The sequence below is a fragment of the Prunus persica genome, chromosome G6 (genome assembly GCF_000346465.2).
Source record: "Prunus persica cultivar Lovell chromosome G6, Prunus_persica_NCBIv2, whole genome shotgun sequence".
Classification (NCBI taxonomy): Eukaryota; Viridiplantae; Streptophyta; class Magnoliopsida; order Rosales; family Rosaceae; genus Prunus; species Prunus persica.
In genome coordinates this window covers 57,683-72,918 of record NC_034014.1, presented here as the reverse complement: position 1 = coordinate 72,918, position 15,236 = coordinate 57,683, and the positions used below count along the sequence as shown (strand labels likewise).

General features: G+C 38.1%; 1 protein-coding gene across 2 annotated transcripts in view; it reads left to right on the top strand.

Annotated features, from left to right (window-relative positions):
• The window catches only part of LOC18774613 (TATA-binding protein-associated factor BTAF1), a 34,646-nt gene extending 30,669 nt beyond the window's left edge, over window positions 1–3,977 (top strand). For both annotated transcript variants that reach the window (XM_020567244.1, XM_007208332.2), the window contains 8 exons: window positions 725–829; window positions 1,407–1,634; window positions 1,727–1,990; window positions 2,075–2,124; window positions 2,584–2,693; window positions 2,769–2,851; window positions 3,089–3,301; window positions 3,501–3,977. In XM_020567244.1, coding sequence (XP_020422833.1) covers window positions 725–829; window positions 1,407–1,634; window positions 1,727–1,990; window positions 2,075–2,124; window positions 2,584–2,693; window positions 2,769–2,851; window positions 3,089–3,301; window positions 3,501–3,668 — 1,221 coding nt within the window. In that variant the 3' untranslated portion in view covers window positions 3,669–3,977. The remainder of the gene's footprint in view (window positions 1–724; window positions 830–1,406; window positions 1,635–1,726; window positions 1,991–2,074; window positions 2,125–2,583; window positions 2,694–2,768; window positions 2,852–3,088; window positions 3,302–3,500) is intronic.

The following is a 15,236-nucleotide window of genomic DNA, read 5'->3' as shown; positions in this document are numbered from 1 at the left end:
GTTTTGAACACAATTTTGACAAGTTAGATGAAAAAAAAGGCACTTCAAGTCTCTTTTCACTTGATTGAATTGATATGCCTCAACTAACTAAATTTAGTGGCTTTGATGATGGGGGTGGTCATTATTGTTATTGTTGATATATCTTAAATCATAATTTACTGATTGTGATGATGATTAAAAAGTTACATCGAAGAAATATTTATGACTAAATCGTTAGTATTTTGAAAATACTAAACAAGTCTGTATGTCTACACTCTACACGCTCTAGCCCTGAGTTTTAAGTATATGTTAGATTTGTGGTTATTTTCCTTGACTTGCATTGCATCACAAGTCCATAACCTGATAAGACTAAATTTTGGTTTGAACAATGTAGAGATGGTCCAGAATATAGTGAAGAAGCCAAGACCTTTTTATCAAATCTATTTGGATGCAAAAAGAGTTTAAAATGAAATTTCCAAATGTTATCCAAAACTGAAGATCACAAGAGATGGTACCAATTGAAAGAAGAGAAAGTATTCATAATCAACTACATCTTTGGAAAATTTCCATTGTCAGTCGTGTGAATTAAGTAGTTTAAGTTATTTTTATATCTCCTTCTTGACTTGCTTATCTATTTACAATGTGGGATGTATGTAAATTTTGTATGTAATACTGTTGTACCCTTTTGCCTGATCAACTGTGAATTTGGTGTTAAATAAATTGTTGATTTCATGACTTTGGACAGTTCCAAGCCACTTATGGAAAACCACTGCTGGCAGCCAGAGATCCTAAGTGCTCTGCCAAGGATGCTGAAGCAGGAGCACTTGCTATGGAAGCATTGCACAAGCAGGTGGATGAATAGTTTCTTTATACCATCCTCATTTCTTTATCTTGAAAAGAAATTGTGCTATTTGGTGTATGCTTCGACACAGGAGAGTATTTAATGGAAAATACCTTATTTGCTATATAAAAAATTACCCAGTATGAGGTGGAAAAATGGCTTGGTTTCTTTGACAGTAAAGGGTAGTCTTCTGGAACAAGAGTATGCGGTTCACCATACCAACCACCTTAATTTATCTACTTATCCTTCGAAATGGTCAATGGTAGCCTAATGGCCATCGACTGACCCCTCTTGCCACCCACCATGCTTATAATTGGCCAACCATTTGTCAGACCATGCCATATCACTGGAAACTGTTTCCCAAATTTAGTGATGAAGCCAAACTATTATAAGAACATATGATTTTTTTAATTCTTTGTAATTGTGCTTTCCGAGTACCGGAATTTTAGAAAAGAGCAAACTATTGTTCTCTGACATTCTTTTCTGGTGAAGTATGCATAGCGTGGTATTTACTCTTTGCATAAGGAACAAGAGTTTAGGCAGAGATGGTTGTTTTCTTCTAACTAAAGCATCTTCTATCAAATAGGTCATGCCTTTCCTCCTCCGTCGAACAAAAGATGAAGTCTTGTCCGATCTTCCCGAGAAAATTATTCAGGACAGGTTCTGTGACCTGAGCCCTGTACAGTTAAAATTGTATGAACAGTTTTCTGGTTCACATGTGAGACAAGAGATCTCAAGTATGGTAAAAGTAAACGAGTCAGCAGATACAGGAGGACACAGCGATTCACCCAGAGCATCTTCTCATGTGTTTCAGGTAATTTTGTTATTTATTCTTGTATGTGATTCCATTTTTTATTTTTTATCAGTCAGTTCCAATCATATAATGAATGTTATCTGGTCTTTCAGGCACTTCAGTACTTGCTTAAACTCTGTAGTCATCCATTGCTTGTTCTTGGGGAAAAAGTTCCAGATTCCATTGCATGCCTTTTGTCAGAGCTATTACCTGGAGGCTCAGACCCAATTTCGGAATTGCATAAGCCATACCACTCTCCCAAACTAGTTGCACTTCAGGAGATCCTTGAAGAATGTGGAATAGGTGTCGATGCCTCTAGTTCTGAGGGTTCCATAAGTGTGGGGCAGCACAGAGTCTTGATTTTTGCTCAACATAAAGTAATGCTCATTTATATTTGACTAATTCTCTTTTGTGTTTATCCCTAATTTATGGCCTATAATGTACAATGGCATCTCATGCAGGCATTTCTGGACTTAATTGAAAGAGACTTGTTTCATAGTCATATGAAGAGGTTGGTCTCCTAAACCTATATTATACACAGGTTGCAAATAGGTTGCTATGTTAGTGTCACACACACCTTTGTTATTTTTTCTATGGATTAGTTCTGCTGACATTATTAAGACTGTTTTGCAGTGGAAATGTATTCTAGTGTTAGGTTTAGGTGACAATGTTGACCCACAATTTTGTTGATCAGTAACATTATTAAATAACTTCAACTATTTCGAATGGAAATCTGGTTATTTGTTTTGATGTGTGATATGAAAATTTGCAAATTAATATTCAGAAATTAATGGCCAAGTACACGTGACAAATAAGTAATTAGGTATTGTGGGCATAAAAGAATCCTCCTCTAGTTTAGTGAACCTGTGCAATTGTCTTCACATAGGAACTGATACAGTTTCTTACAATTCACACAACGTTTTTTTCAACATTAACTGGTCTAATTTTCTTACATGTTGCTTGAAAGCAGTGTAACCTACTTGCGGCTGGATGGGTCAGTTGAACCTGAAAAACGTTTTGATATTGTTAAGGCTTTCAATTCGGATCCTACAATCGATGTTCTGCTGCTCACAACTCATGGTTGGAATTCTCTCTTTTTGCAAGTGAAGTAGATTGACTATTAGGGTGATATTAAAACTTAATCACTTTTTGCAGTTGGTGGGCTGGGCTTGAACTTGACATCTGCAGATACTCTCATTTTCGTGGAGCACGACTGGAACCCAATGCGGGATCATCAGGTGACCATCTTATGCTGTCTTTATCCTCTAAGGAGTACAAATTTTCCTCTCTTGAAATTGGATACACATGCCATCTGTCACATTTAAGTCTAGTGTTGAGGAATAAATCTGAGATGATTTGCAGGAAGCTCCCTAGTTGCTCATTATTGTTTTGAGTTTCTGTTAAGTTGCTGCAACCTCTGCTTTAGAGGTCACTGTAAAGTAAAAATTGAGCATCTTACTGTTGTTTACTTGCAGGCAATGGATAGAGCACACAGATTAGGTCAGAAAAAAGTTGTCAATGTCCATCGTCTGATTATGCGTGGCACCCTCGAAGAGAAAGTTATGAGCTTGCAAAAGTTTAAGCTTTCAGTAGCTAATGCAGTTATTAATGCCGAAAATGCTAGTATGAAAACAATGAATACAGACCAATTGCTTGATCTATTTGCAACTGCAGAAACATCTAAAAAGGTATTGCTGGCTGGTCCTATCTTCTGCCTGTTTATGCCAATGTTGATCTCTCTTCTTATATGGACAAATATCTTTCTTTGTTTCTCTTCATCTTTAATCAAATTTTTATTTATTTATTGTTCCAGTTTGTTTTGCTTTCTTTGTTTCATTTTTGGTTTGGATGTCAATGACAAGTTTTAAATATTTATTTGTTTTCAAGGGAACTGTGTCTAAGCATCCAGATGGAAAATTTGATGGAGTTATGAAGTTACCAGGCACGGGAAAGGGGCTAAAGGCAATTCTTGGTGGGCTGGAGGAGCTGTGGGATCAATCACAATATACCGAAGAATACAATCTCAGCCAGTTCTTGGCAAAGCTTGATGGCTGATGCCCAGCTTTCCACTCTGTACAGTGTATATTTCTGAAGCAAGTCGGGACCCAAATTTTGACATTATAGCTCTACCGACCCCTTCCCCTTTGGTTGGTTCTCCCATATCCTTTGTATTTTCAGGAGCTTTGGGGCAAGAGTTGATTGAGTGGTTCCAGGAGTGAGCCTGGCGTCAGGGTTAATGGTTATTGGTGTCAAAAGACCAAAAAAAGTTTTGGAGGGAAAGAGAATTGTATATGCCGGATATTGTAAATACGATCAGCTTTATTTAAGTTGGCCATTATCTGGAAGTATTTTGCATTGATATTATCCGCCTTATGTTCGACGAAAATGGTCCGGTATATAAAGCAATAATGCTAGCCAGTATTAGCCATTGGGGTGACATTTAACGTGTGGAACAAACAATTCCAGAAATTGAGATCTTATTCAATCAAGACCCTACCAAAGTTCGCTCCGATGGAAAGTGAGAGATGTAGAAAAGAGAATTAGGGTTTTAGGGCTTCTGTGTTTTCAGGGTTTTTGGTGTTTCTACGGTTTCAATATTTGCAGGGGTTTTCGATGTTTTAGGGTTTCATTCTTTTTAGGGGCTTCCTTGTGCTGATCATATTTCTTCACACAATTTTTAAAATTTCAAATTAGCCATCTATTTTAACCCGAACCCTAAACCCTGAACCCTAAACCCTAAACCTCCACCATCACCACCACCTCCAGCACCACCACAACCACCAACTCCACCTCCACCTATACTGCCACCACCACCACCACCTCCACCTATACCACCACCACCACCACGTAGTTAGCACATAACAATTTCAACATCATGTCTATTTTAGTCATTATCGACAATTACAATAGTTTTATATTAAAATTTACCAACAACATCATGTCCATTTTAATCATTATCCATAGTTACACCAATTTTATATTAAAATTTACCAAACGTTCTGCTTTTTATACTAACACTTTAAAAATATTGTTTACCAAACATAAAACTGCTTTACTTTACAACTCATTATTTTCAAAGCACATCATAAGCAGTTTTTAAAAAAAGTGACAACAATCCCAAACTGACCCTTACCTGTAAGATATTAGACTTTCACTTTATAACTTACCGGTACGATATTGGCTTTTCACTCTGTAACTTATTGGTAAGATTTGCGTAGTTTCGATGGGCAGATCCTCGGTCACCATTGGAACGCCCATCATCTGAAATACTACTACAAGTGAAGCGTTGCGACTTTCGGTCCCCTCACTTTGTAAATAGCTTCCTACATGAGGCACTGTCGTTCGGCATCCTCCCCACTGCACGTTGTGCCTTCGGCACCCCAACAGTTAATGAAAGGCCCAGCGCCAACATTTTTGCTACAATTGTCTCTGCATTCGGTAACACCTTTACAGTAACACCGCTACTTACCATCGGTAATATGCCTCAGGCTGCCATCGGCACAAAGCGCGGTAAAAAGGTACATGCAATGAATGCCAAAAATAAACTATCTATTAAAACGATACAGATAAATAGCGCCCGAACGACCCAATTGGTCAAACAAAATTTACAAATGCCTTTCGAGATGCTGTTCTAAGAAGGCAAAATATTATTACAAATTTTGTGAATAAAAGCAAGCAAAAAGGTCAACCCTCAGTAGGGGGAGCATCATAATTGGGAACAGGCTCAACGACGTCATCACCCTCGGCAGCCTCGGTGGCCTCGACATCAAGAGTCAGCTCTGCAGCAGCATCCTCCCCTTTGTAGGCCTCCACCATGTTCTTATTTTACTTTCTTATTTAGATTTTAATAATCATAATTCTCTTATCGTTTAATTCAAATATAATGATAAATAAACCACCCTAATATTTAATAGATTAACTTGATCCATGTTTGAATGATACTCTATTTACCATTATATTAATTTGAGCAATATTGTCAACTTGCAATTAATCACATCAACCTTATCTACCATTTCAAGAGGTTCAATGCTTGGCAGAAGCTGAACCTCGACTTCCTTCGGGACTACCCACCGCTGCCCGAGGGCATTCCCTATTTATAGTACTCCTAGAAATCTTACTTATCTAAGGTATAATTACAATTGTTATAAAAATAGGATTCCTACTAATCTAGAGTCTTCTTGATTTTTCCTTGTTTGACTTGGTAAGAGTTGAACCATATTGAACTAGGAAATTTGACAACATTATTTGCAATGAAAGGAATGATTTGGCTTCTTTACTTGATTTGCACGAAATCTTCATCTTCTTGTCATTTTTAGCACACTGTAGAATCGGCATGCCACACTATCTATGTATACATTCGGCATTCAAATGAAATTATATGCATAAACAAGTAAGTCTAGCCAAATTGCCAAATGGCACCCCCTGCCTATCGATTGTCTGGAATGTGGTGGGAATGTGCCCTTCAGTGGCCTCACTAGGTGCCGATTCCCAGTTGCTGGAGATCATCACTCACCGATGCCGCTTGTTCTTCTGTGAGCTTGGCACTCCAATCACAAAGTGCCCTCACTCTCCGGCATGCAGACAGTTCGATTGCACCCACCCCCTCGTCTGAGCTCTTCACCCTCTTCACAGACTACAAGTGCGAGAACTGCTCTAAATGAAGGTAGTTATGGTGCTAATGAGCATGATCTAGAAGTTCAAGTTGAACTGTCCAGGCGTATAGTTGATATGCGCCAAAATCCTCTGCACCGATGGCTTCAATGGCAATCGAAGGCCATACTTGAACACATCGGTGAAGAAGATGATCTCACCTTATGGATTGTTTAATTTCTCCAGCGGCTGCGGAATCCTCATCACTACCGATGCTAGAATGTGATAGTCAGCCGGGATCTTGGCCAACTCCCAATTGGTCATCATATTCGGCGTCTTCAAGAAATTGACGTCGAACACTAGACTAGTCGACTGCGAGTCACAACGCTCAACACTCCCTCATCAGGAGTGGAAGTGGACACTTTGGCCATCGGATCTCCATGACCGGATGTCGAAGTTTTCAATTGATAACTCGCATGCTGATCTGTCATCCGAGTATCTCGCATCAGAAACTCCTCATATTGAGCCGTGTTAGTGGCCCCAAGAAGATTTGTTGCTGGACGTGAAGTACCTACAACTTCGGTAAGCACCTCCTCTTCTTCTAGTTGCTTTAGATCAGTGCCTTCAGAATCGACACACTCATACTTTAGAGCCAGCTCTTCATTAGATGAATCCCCATCAAATGCTCCAAGGCTATTCCTAAAATTTGACTTGCTCTCTAACATCTACAAATAGAAGTGAAAGGAAACTAAAGGCTATACTCAAATCAAGCTACCAATCCTAGTGCATCAAGGCCTATGTTCTTATGCAACCCCTCAAGTTCATGCAAGTTCATCCATGTTCATGCAAAACCTCAAACAATCAAGCAATTTGATTCAAAAGGAGTAGGGTGAAGGCAACATGCCTTGTTTTACAGTATGGTATAGTTCTTTGGAAATCGCCTATTTCGCCGCAACTCTCTCGCCGGAAATCGCCTCTCTCAAACACTAAGTGGTTCTTCTAATGTAACCTTTCCCCTTTAATAAAGCGGAGGTATCATTAGGAGACGAAATGACGCAACTTTCCAGCTTCCTCAAAACATGTGTCCATCACAAGGATTGAGTGCTATACTATGTGTGCGCGGAAGCCTAAGCGACAAGACCTGTGACGATTACTCGATCATAAGAATCATCAAGTTCGACATTCAGCTCCAACCGCTAAGATCTTTTGTGCCCCTTGAAATTCTTAATCTCTAATTTGAATTATCATACTTTTTCCAATCAAATTGACCACTCCTAGCATTTGCCTCAGCCAACCATAGCTCTCAGTACATATACGTATTGTTGAATTGGTTCAGCTTTGGTATTTATGTTTTAGCAGATATTTTGTGTCCCTTTTAATCATCAATCTCTAATTTGAATTTTCATATTTTTTTTTTCCATCAAATTGACAACTCCTAGCCTTAGCCTCAACCAACCATAGCTCACGGTACAGACTGGTATTGTTAAATTGCATATGTTTTTTCATTTAAGTTTAGATCTTTTGTGCCCATTTGAATCCTCAATCTCTAATTTGAATTCTCATACTTTTTTCCGTCAAATTGACCACTCGTAGACTTTGCCTCAACCAACCCTAGCTCACGGTACAAAATGGTATTGTTGTACTGATTCTGTTTTTTTTCATTTATGGTATCCAAATCTTTTGTGTCCCGTTGAATCCTCAATCCCTAATTTGAATTCTCATATTCTTTTTCCTAACATAGAGACCAATCCTAGCCTTTGGCTTAGCCAACCATAGCTCACGGTTCACAGTGCAGACCCTTTGCCTCAGCCAACCCTAGCTCATGGTAGAAACTGGTATAGTTGAACAAATTCAGTTTTTTTCATTTACGTTTTCTCAGATCTTCTGTGTCCCATTGAACCCTAATCTCTATTTTCAATTCTCATATTTTCTCAACATCAACTTGACCACTTCAAGCCTTTGCTTAACCAACCCTAGCAAATGGTATAGACTGTTATTGTTGAACTGGTTCAATTTGTTTCATTTATGTTTTAGCAGATCATTTGTGACCCTTTGAAACCTCAATCAATAATTTGAATTCTCATATATTTTTCCCTTTAAATTGACCGCTGCTAGCCTTTGTCTAAGCCAATACTAACTCACGGTACCGACAGGTGTTGTTGAATCGGTTCATTTTTTTCATTTATGTTTTAGTAGATCTTTCGTGTCCCTTTGAATCGTCAATCTCTAATTTGAATTCTCAAACCTTTCCTCATCAAATTGACCACTCCTAACTATTGCCATAGCCAACCCTAACTCACGGTACAAAATGGTATTGTAGAACAAGTTCAGTTTTTTTTCATTTACGCTCTAGCGGATCTTTTGTGTCCCTTTGAATCCTCAATCTCTAATTTGAATTCTCATATTTTTTAACATCCAATTGAACACTCCTCACTTTCGCCTCAGCCAATGCTAGCTCACGATGTTGAGTACAGACAGGTATTGTTGAACAAGTTCAGATTTTTTCATTTACGTTTTAGTAGATCTTTTATGTCCCATTGAATCCTCAATCTATAATTTGAATTCTCAAATTGTTTAACATCAAATTGACCACTCCTTGCCTTTGCCTCAACCAATCCTAGCTCATGGTACAGACTGGTATTGTTGAACCGGTTTAGTTTGTTTCATTTAAGTTTTAGCAGATCTTTTGTATCCTTTTGAATCCTCAATATCTAATTTGAATTCTCATATTTTTTTTAACATCATTGACCACTCTTAGCCTTTTCCACAGCCAACCCTAGCTCATTGGACATACTGATATTGCTGAACCGGTTCAGTTTGTTTCATTTATGTTGTTGTAGATCTTTTGTGTTCATTTGAATTGTCAATCTCTAGTTTGAATTCTCAAACTTTTCCTCATCAAATTGACTACTCTTGAATGTTGCCTCAGCCAACCCTATCTCACGGTACAGACTAGTATTGTTGAATAAGTTTAGTTATTTTCATTTATGTGCTAGCGGATCTTTTGTGTCCCCTTGAATCCTCAATCTATAATTTGAATTCTCATATTTTTAAAAACAAATTGACCACTCCTAGGCTTTGCCTCAGCTAACCCTAACTCACGGTACATACATGTATTGTTGAATCGGTTCAGTTTGTTTCATTTATGTTTTTGCAGATCTTTTGTGTCCCTTTGGATTGTTAATCTCTAATTTGAATTCTCAAACTTTTCCTCATCAAATTGACCACTCCTAACTGTTGCCTTAGCCAACCCTAACTCACGGTACAGACTGGTAATGTAGAACAAGTTCAGTTTTTTTCATTTATGTTCTACAGGATCTTTTGTGTCCCCTTGAATCCTCAATCTTTAATTTGAGTTCTCATATTTTTTAACATCAAATTGAACACTCCTCGCCTTTGCCTTAACCAACGCTAGCTCATGGCACAGAGTACAGACAGTTACTGTTGAAACAGTTCAGATTTTTTCCTCTACGTTTTAGTAGATCTTTTATGTCCCCTTGAATACTCAATCTCTAATTTGAATTCTGAAATTTTTTAACATCAAATTGACCACTCCTAGCCTTTACCGGTTCAGTTTGTTTCATTTATGTTTTAGCATATCTGTTGTATCCCTTTGAATCCTCAATATCTACTTTGAACACTCCTAGCCTTTGCCTCAGCCAACCCTAACTCATGGTACAGACTGGTATTGTTGAACCAGTTCAGTTTGTTTGATTTATGTTTTGTAGATCTTTTGTGTCCCTTTGAATCGTCAATCTCTAATTTGAATTCTCAAACTTTTCCTCATCAAATTGACCACTCCTAAGTGTTGCCTTCGCCAACCCTAACTCACGGTACAGATTGGGTATTGTAGAACAAGTTCAGTTTTTTTTCATTATGTTCTAAAGGATCTTTTGTGTCCCCTTGAATCCTCAACAAATTAATTGAGCGGTAAGATATTGCGTTTTCAAAAAAATAGGCTACTTACTCAATTAATTATGGATAAGATATTGCGCTCTCAAATATATAGGCATTTCACTCTATAACATAACTGTAAGACATTGCGTTGTAAAATATATAGACTTTTCCATCTATAACTTACTAGTAAGATATTGCATTTAAAAAAAAAAAAATTATTTTCCATCGTTAAATTTCCTCTAAAATAGTCTGTACCATAGTCAATTTGATGTTAAAAAATATGAGAATTCAAATTAGAGATTTAGGATTCACGGTGACCCAAAAAATATGCTAAAAAGTAAATGAAAAAAACTAAACTTGTTCAACAATACATGTCTGTATCGTGTGCTCGAGTTGGCTGAGGCAAAGGCTAGGAGTCCTCAATTTGTTGGTAAAAAATATGAGAATTCAAATTAGAGATTGAGGGTTTAAAGCGACACAAAAGATCTGCTAAAAAAAACATAAATAAAACAAATTGAATCGGTTCAAGAATACCAATATGTACTGTGAGCTAGGGTTGACTGTGGCAAAGATTAGGAGTGGTCAATTTGAAGTTAAAAAAAATATGAGAATTCAAATTAGGGATTGAGGATTTGAAGGGCCATAATGGATATGCTAAAACATACATGAAACGAATTGAACCGGTTCAACAATACTTGTATGTTCCATGAGCTAGGGTTGGCTGAGGCAAAGGCTAGGTGTGCTCAATTTGATGGGAAGAAATACGAGAATTCAAATTAGAGATTGAGGATTCACTGTGACCCAAAAGATATGCTAAAACGTGAATGAAAAAAACTGAATTGGTTCAACAATGTTGAAAACGTTCAGTTTGTTTGATTTACGTTTTAGTAGATCTTTTGAGTCCCTTGGAATCCTCAATCTCTAATTTGAATTCACATACTTTTTCCCATCAAATTGACTACTCCTAGCCTTTGGCTCAGCCAACCCTAGATCACGGTATAGATAGGTATTGTTGAACAATTTCAGTTTTTTTCATTTATGTTTTTGCAGATCTTTTGTGTCCCCTTGAATCCTCAATCTCTATTTTGAATTCTCATATTTTTTAACATCAAATTGACCACTCCTAGCCTTTGCCTCAGCCAACCTTAGCCCATGGTACAGATTGGTATTGTTGAACCGGTTTAGTTTGTTTTATTTATGTTTTAGCAAATATTTTGTGTTCCTTTGAATCCTTAATCTCTAATTTGAATTCTCATAATTTTTAACATCAATTTGACAACTCCTAGCCATTGCATCAGCCAATCCTAGCTTGTACTATAGAATGGTATTGCTGAACCGGTTCAGTTCGTTTCATTTATGATATAACAGATCTTTTGTGTCCCCTTGAACCCCCAATCTCTAATTTGAATTCTCATATGTTTTCCCTTCAAATTGACCACTCATAGCCTTTGCCTCAGCCAAACCTAGCTCATGGTACAGATTGGCATTGTTGAACCGATTAAATTTGACAGGACCCAATCCAAATTCCGCTTTGGAATCCGAGCCAGACCCTGTGCGTGACCGACACCTGGCGAATGTCGGGCACAAATGACCTATTTGCCCTTCTATACAAAACATACTAAAATAACAAGGTTAACGTCTACCGAAAAATCGGCAGAGTTTCCCTTGTAACTGGCTCAATACCAAATTAGTTACACCTGCCAAAACAAGTATATATATATATACAACCAACTGCCAGCATACAAATCTATACATTCCATCAGTTCAAATCTCAGTCTAGGGCAAAACATCAGAGCGACTACTAAGAATTTACAAAGGAGTGAATCCTTTTACAAAATAAAAATCCTACATCAAAGAAAGGTGCGGAAGATGGGAAACGGCCCGGTGATGGATTCCTGTGCACGTCTACTGCCTGGGGGCGCAAAACAACAAAAAAGGTGAGTGGACCCAAAACAAAGTTTAGAAAAATAGCATATGAACATACTAACCCCACATTAAAAACAGTTATACAAACTAGCTTATTCTCTTTATTTCTGAAATCAATGCATGTATCTAATTATATATTTGAAACCAGTTTAAAACTATCACCTAGGTGTACCCTTATTTCTGTCAATTCCTTTCATCACCATAGGTGACACATACTCGCAGGTCTCAGTGACACGAAGTCAGTTCGAGCCGCAACTCGCAGGATGCAGGGGACCGTAGTTCACCTGATCCGCATTACTCGCTCCACACGAGTTCGAGTTCAAGCATGCTGACTAAACCGAAGGCAACAAATATAATCCGAAGGCAACATTTAATATCTGGGTACAAGGTGGTTTAAGAAAATATAACGTTTCTGAAGCAAAGCTGTTGAATAATTAACTTTCTGTAACCTTTAAAATTCTGCTGCCATTTATCTGATAATTAACGACAATATCTTTTCCTATAGCCTTTAAAGGAGATTTCACTTGGCAGCATGCAACATAAAATAATTAACAGAATAAAACAGCTTATAACGAAACTGAACTGCTTAAATTCATTTATTAAAACAAAGAGTCCACTCACAGATAGTCCGAGATTGCTGGACCTCTTGAAGGTCCCTCCTGCTGGTCAACTGGTGTCCGGGTGCCTGATTCAATGACCATAATATTCTATTAATATAATTTAGTATTCAATTAAAAACCCTACCCCCGGCTCCTAAAAGTACGTGCGTCAATTTAAAGTTATCCCTATGCCCATAAAAGCTTTCCTTCCACGTGGGATAGTTTAGCGGTATCTTGGGACTCAAAAAGCGCTAAAGTCCAAAAAGTCAATCCGGGACCCCACGGGTCCATGACCTCACAATATGATCCGGAAGCCGCTAGAAGATCCAATATATCTAGGACACATGTTCGTGTAATCGCATAATTCCTAAATCCTAGCCCTAGGGTTTGCGATTTCGGAGTATCCGGGACTCCGATTCACAATCCGTCGAATCCTACACGATTCTAAAATTGTCTAGAGTAACATATCTAAAATTGATTACGATCCAACGGCTCAACAGTATTGAACCCGGAAATCGCACAATATGAAAAATCCATTCGAGGCTCAAACGGTATCCAAATTGAGATCCGTAAATTCCTACGCACTCGTGACAACCTAAGGATCACATCAGGATACAGTGCCACTGCACCACCCTCACCCACGCGCCGCCGCACGGGCCGGCAGCGTTGGGTGTCCAAAGCGATTACGCATCGCTGGAAAATCTCAAAACCACGGCTCCAAACTCCTACCCTAGGTGTAACACCATATTTGGAACCACTTTTGTTTGGACCTACCCCAAAAACTGACCGGAAGTGGCCGAACACGGAGGCCAAAAATCGGCCGAATTCCAAATTACAAACTGAGCTATCTACGGTCAAAATCGATGCAAACCTACCCAACCATCAGCTAGAGCATGGAAAATAGGTAGAAATCCATACCTTACTCGACAAATTTGGAGAAGAATTGAAGGAGAACGAACGGGTTGAAGTTTTTAAAAAACCGACGGAATTCTGCAGTTTCCGGCGACTGGCGAGCGGCTCGAGGCGGGAGTGAGCTGAGGCGTGTCGGCGGGGTCGGGCCGATCAGGTTGGTGCCTGTGTTGTGGCTTGTGGTGGCCGGTGGTGGCGGTTCTGGAAATTTGGAGGGCGACGGACAGGAGAAAAAAAACAGAGAGGGAGGAGAGCGCGCGGGGAGAGAGAGAGAGAGAGAGAGAGAGAGAGAGAGAGAGAGAGGGATGAGGTTTTGTAATAAAAATCTGATTTTTTCTAATTACCATTTTGCCCATCATGATATTTTAATCGTATTTTCTTCGTTAAAACTCCGATTCGAGTCCACTTCGTGTCTATCAACTCATTTCGTCGTGCTCTACACAACGGTGTATGTAGAATTGTCAAATCCCTTTTCGGTCAAAAAGTCAACTTTTCGTTAATAAATTATTCAAAGGGCAAAATTGTCTTTTCTCATAATAAATTACTAATTAAATATAAATTTTAGGTTAGGGTCATTACAAAATTTGTTTAATTTATATTTTAGCAAATCTTTTATATCCTTTTGAATCCTCAATCCTTTCTCAAACTTTTTCCCATCAAATGGATCACTCCTGGCCTTTGCCTCAGCCAACCTTAGTACAAACTAGGGGTGAGCACTCAAACCGGCGAACCCGAAATCCGAGCAGAACCGCACCGAATCAAACCGGAAAAAAACCGAGTTGACAAAAAAGTCAACAACTGGTCAAAAAATGAACCAGACCGGTTTGGACCGATTTTGGATCCGGTTCCATGTCTTCAAAAACCGGACTGGGCCGAACCGAACCGGCCAAATTAAAACAATATATAATTTCAATATATAATTACATTTAATGCTATATTTTTAATTTCACTTAAAAAAAACTAATATTTATCCAAGTTCAATTTCAAAATATCTCTCTTTTCTAACTTTAATATTTATTTTTTATATGAAATTGAATAATTTGTTAATTTTCAAGTGAAAAAATAATATTTCAGTTGAGAATTGTATTAAAAAATAATTTTTATAATCCGGTTGAAAATCAAACCGGAATCGAAACTGGACTGAAACCGGTTCAAACTGAATCGGACCGAAACCGGTTCAAATCGAACCGGACAGTTTTTGAAATTTTTTTATTAAAACCGAACTGAACCAAACCAGATGAATAGTGTCAGATCAGTTCTAATTTGAAGCAAAAATCGGTCGAAACCGAACTGTGCCCACCCCTAGTACAAACTGGTATTGTTGAACAAGTTCAGTTTTGTTCATTTACGTTCTAGTAGATCTTTTGTGTCCCTTTGAATCCACAATCTTTAATTTGAATTCTCATACTTTTTAAAATAAAGTTGAACACTCCTAGCTTTTGCATCAATCAACCCTTGCTCATGGGACAAATTGGTATCGTTGAGCAAGTTCAGTTTTTTTCTTTTATGTTTTAGCAGATCTTTTCTGTTCCCTTAAATTCTCAATCTCGAATTTAAATTCTCATATTTTTTAATATCAAAGTGACCAAACTAGCCTTTGCTACCCTAAACCCTAAACCCTAATATCAAAGTGACCAAACTAGCCTTTGCTTCAGCCAACCCTAGCTCACGGTACAAACTGGTATTGTTGAACAAGTTCTAT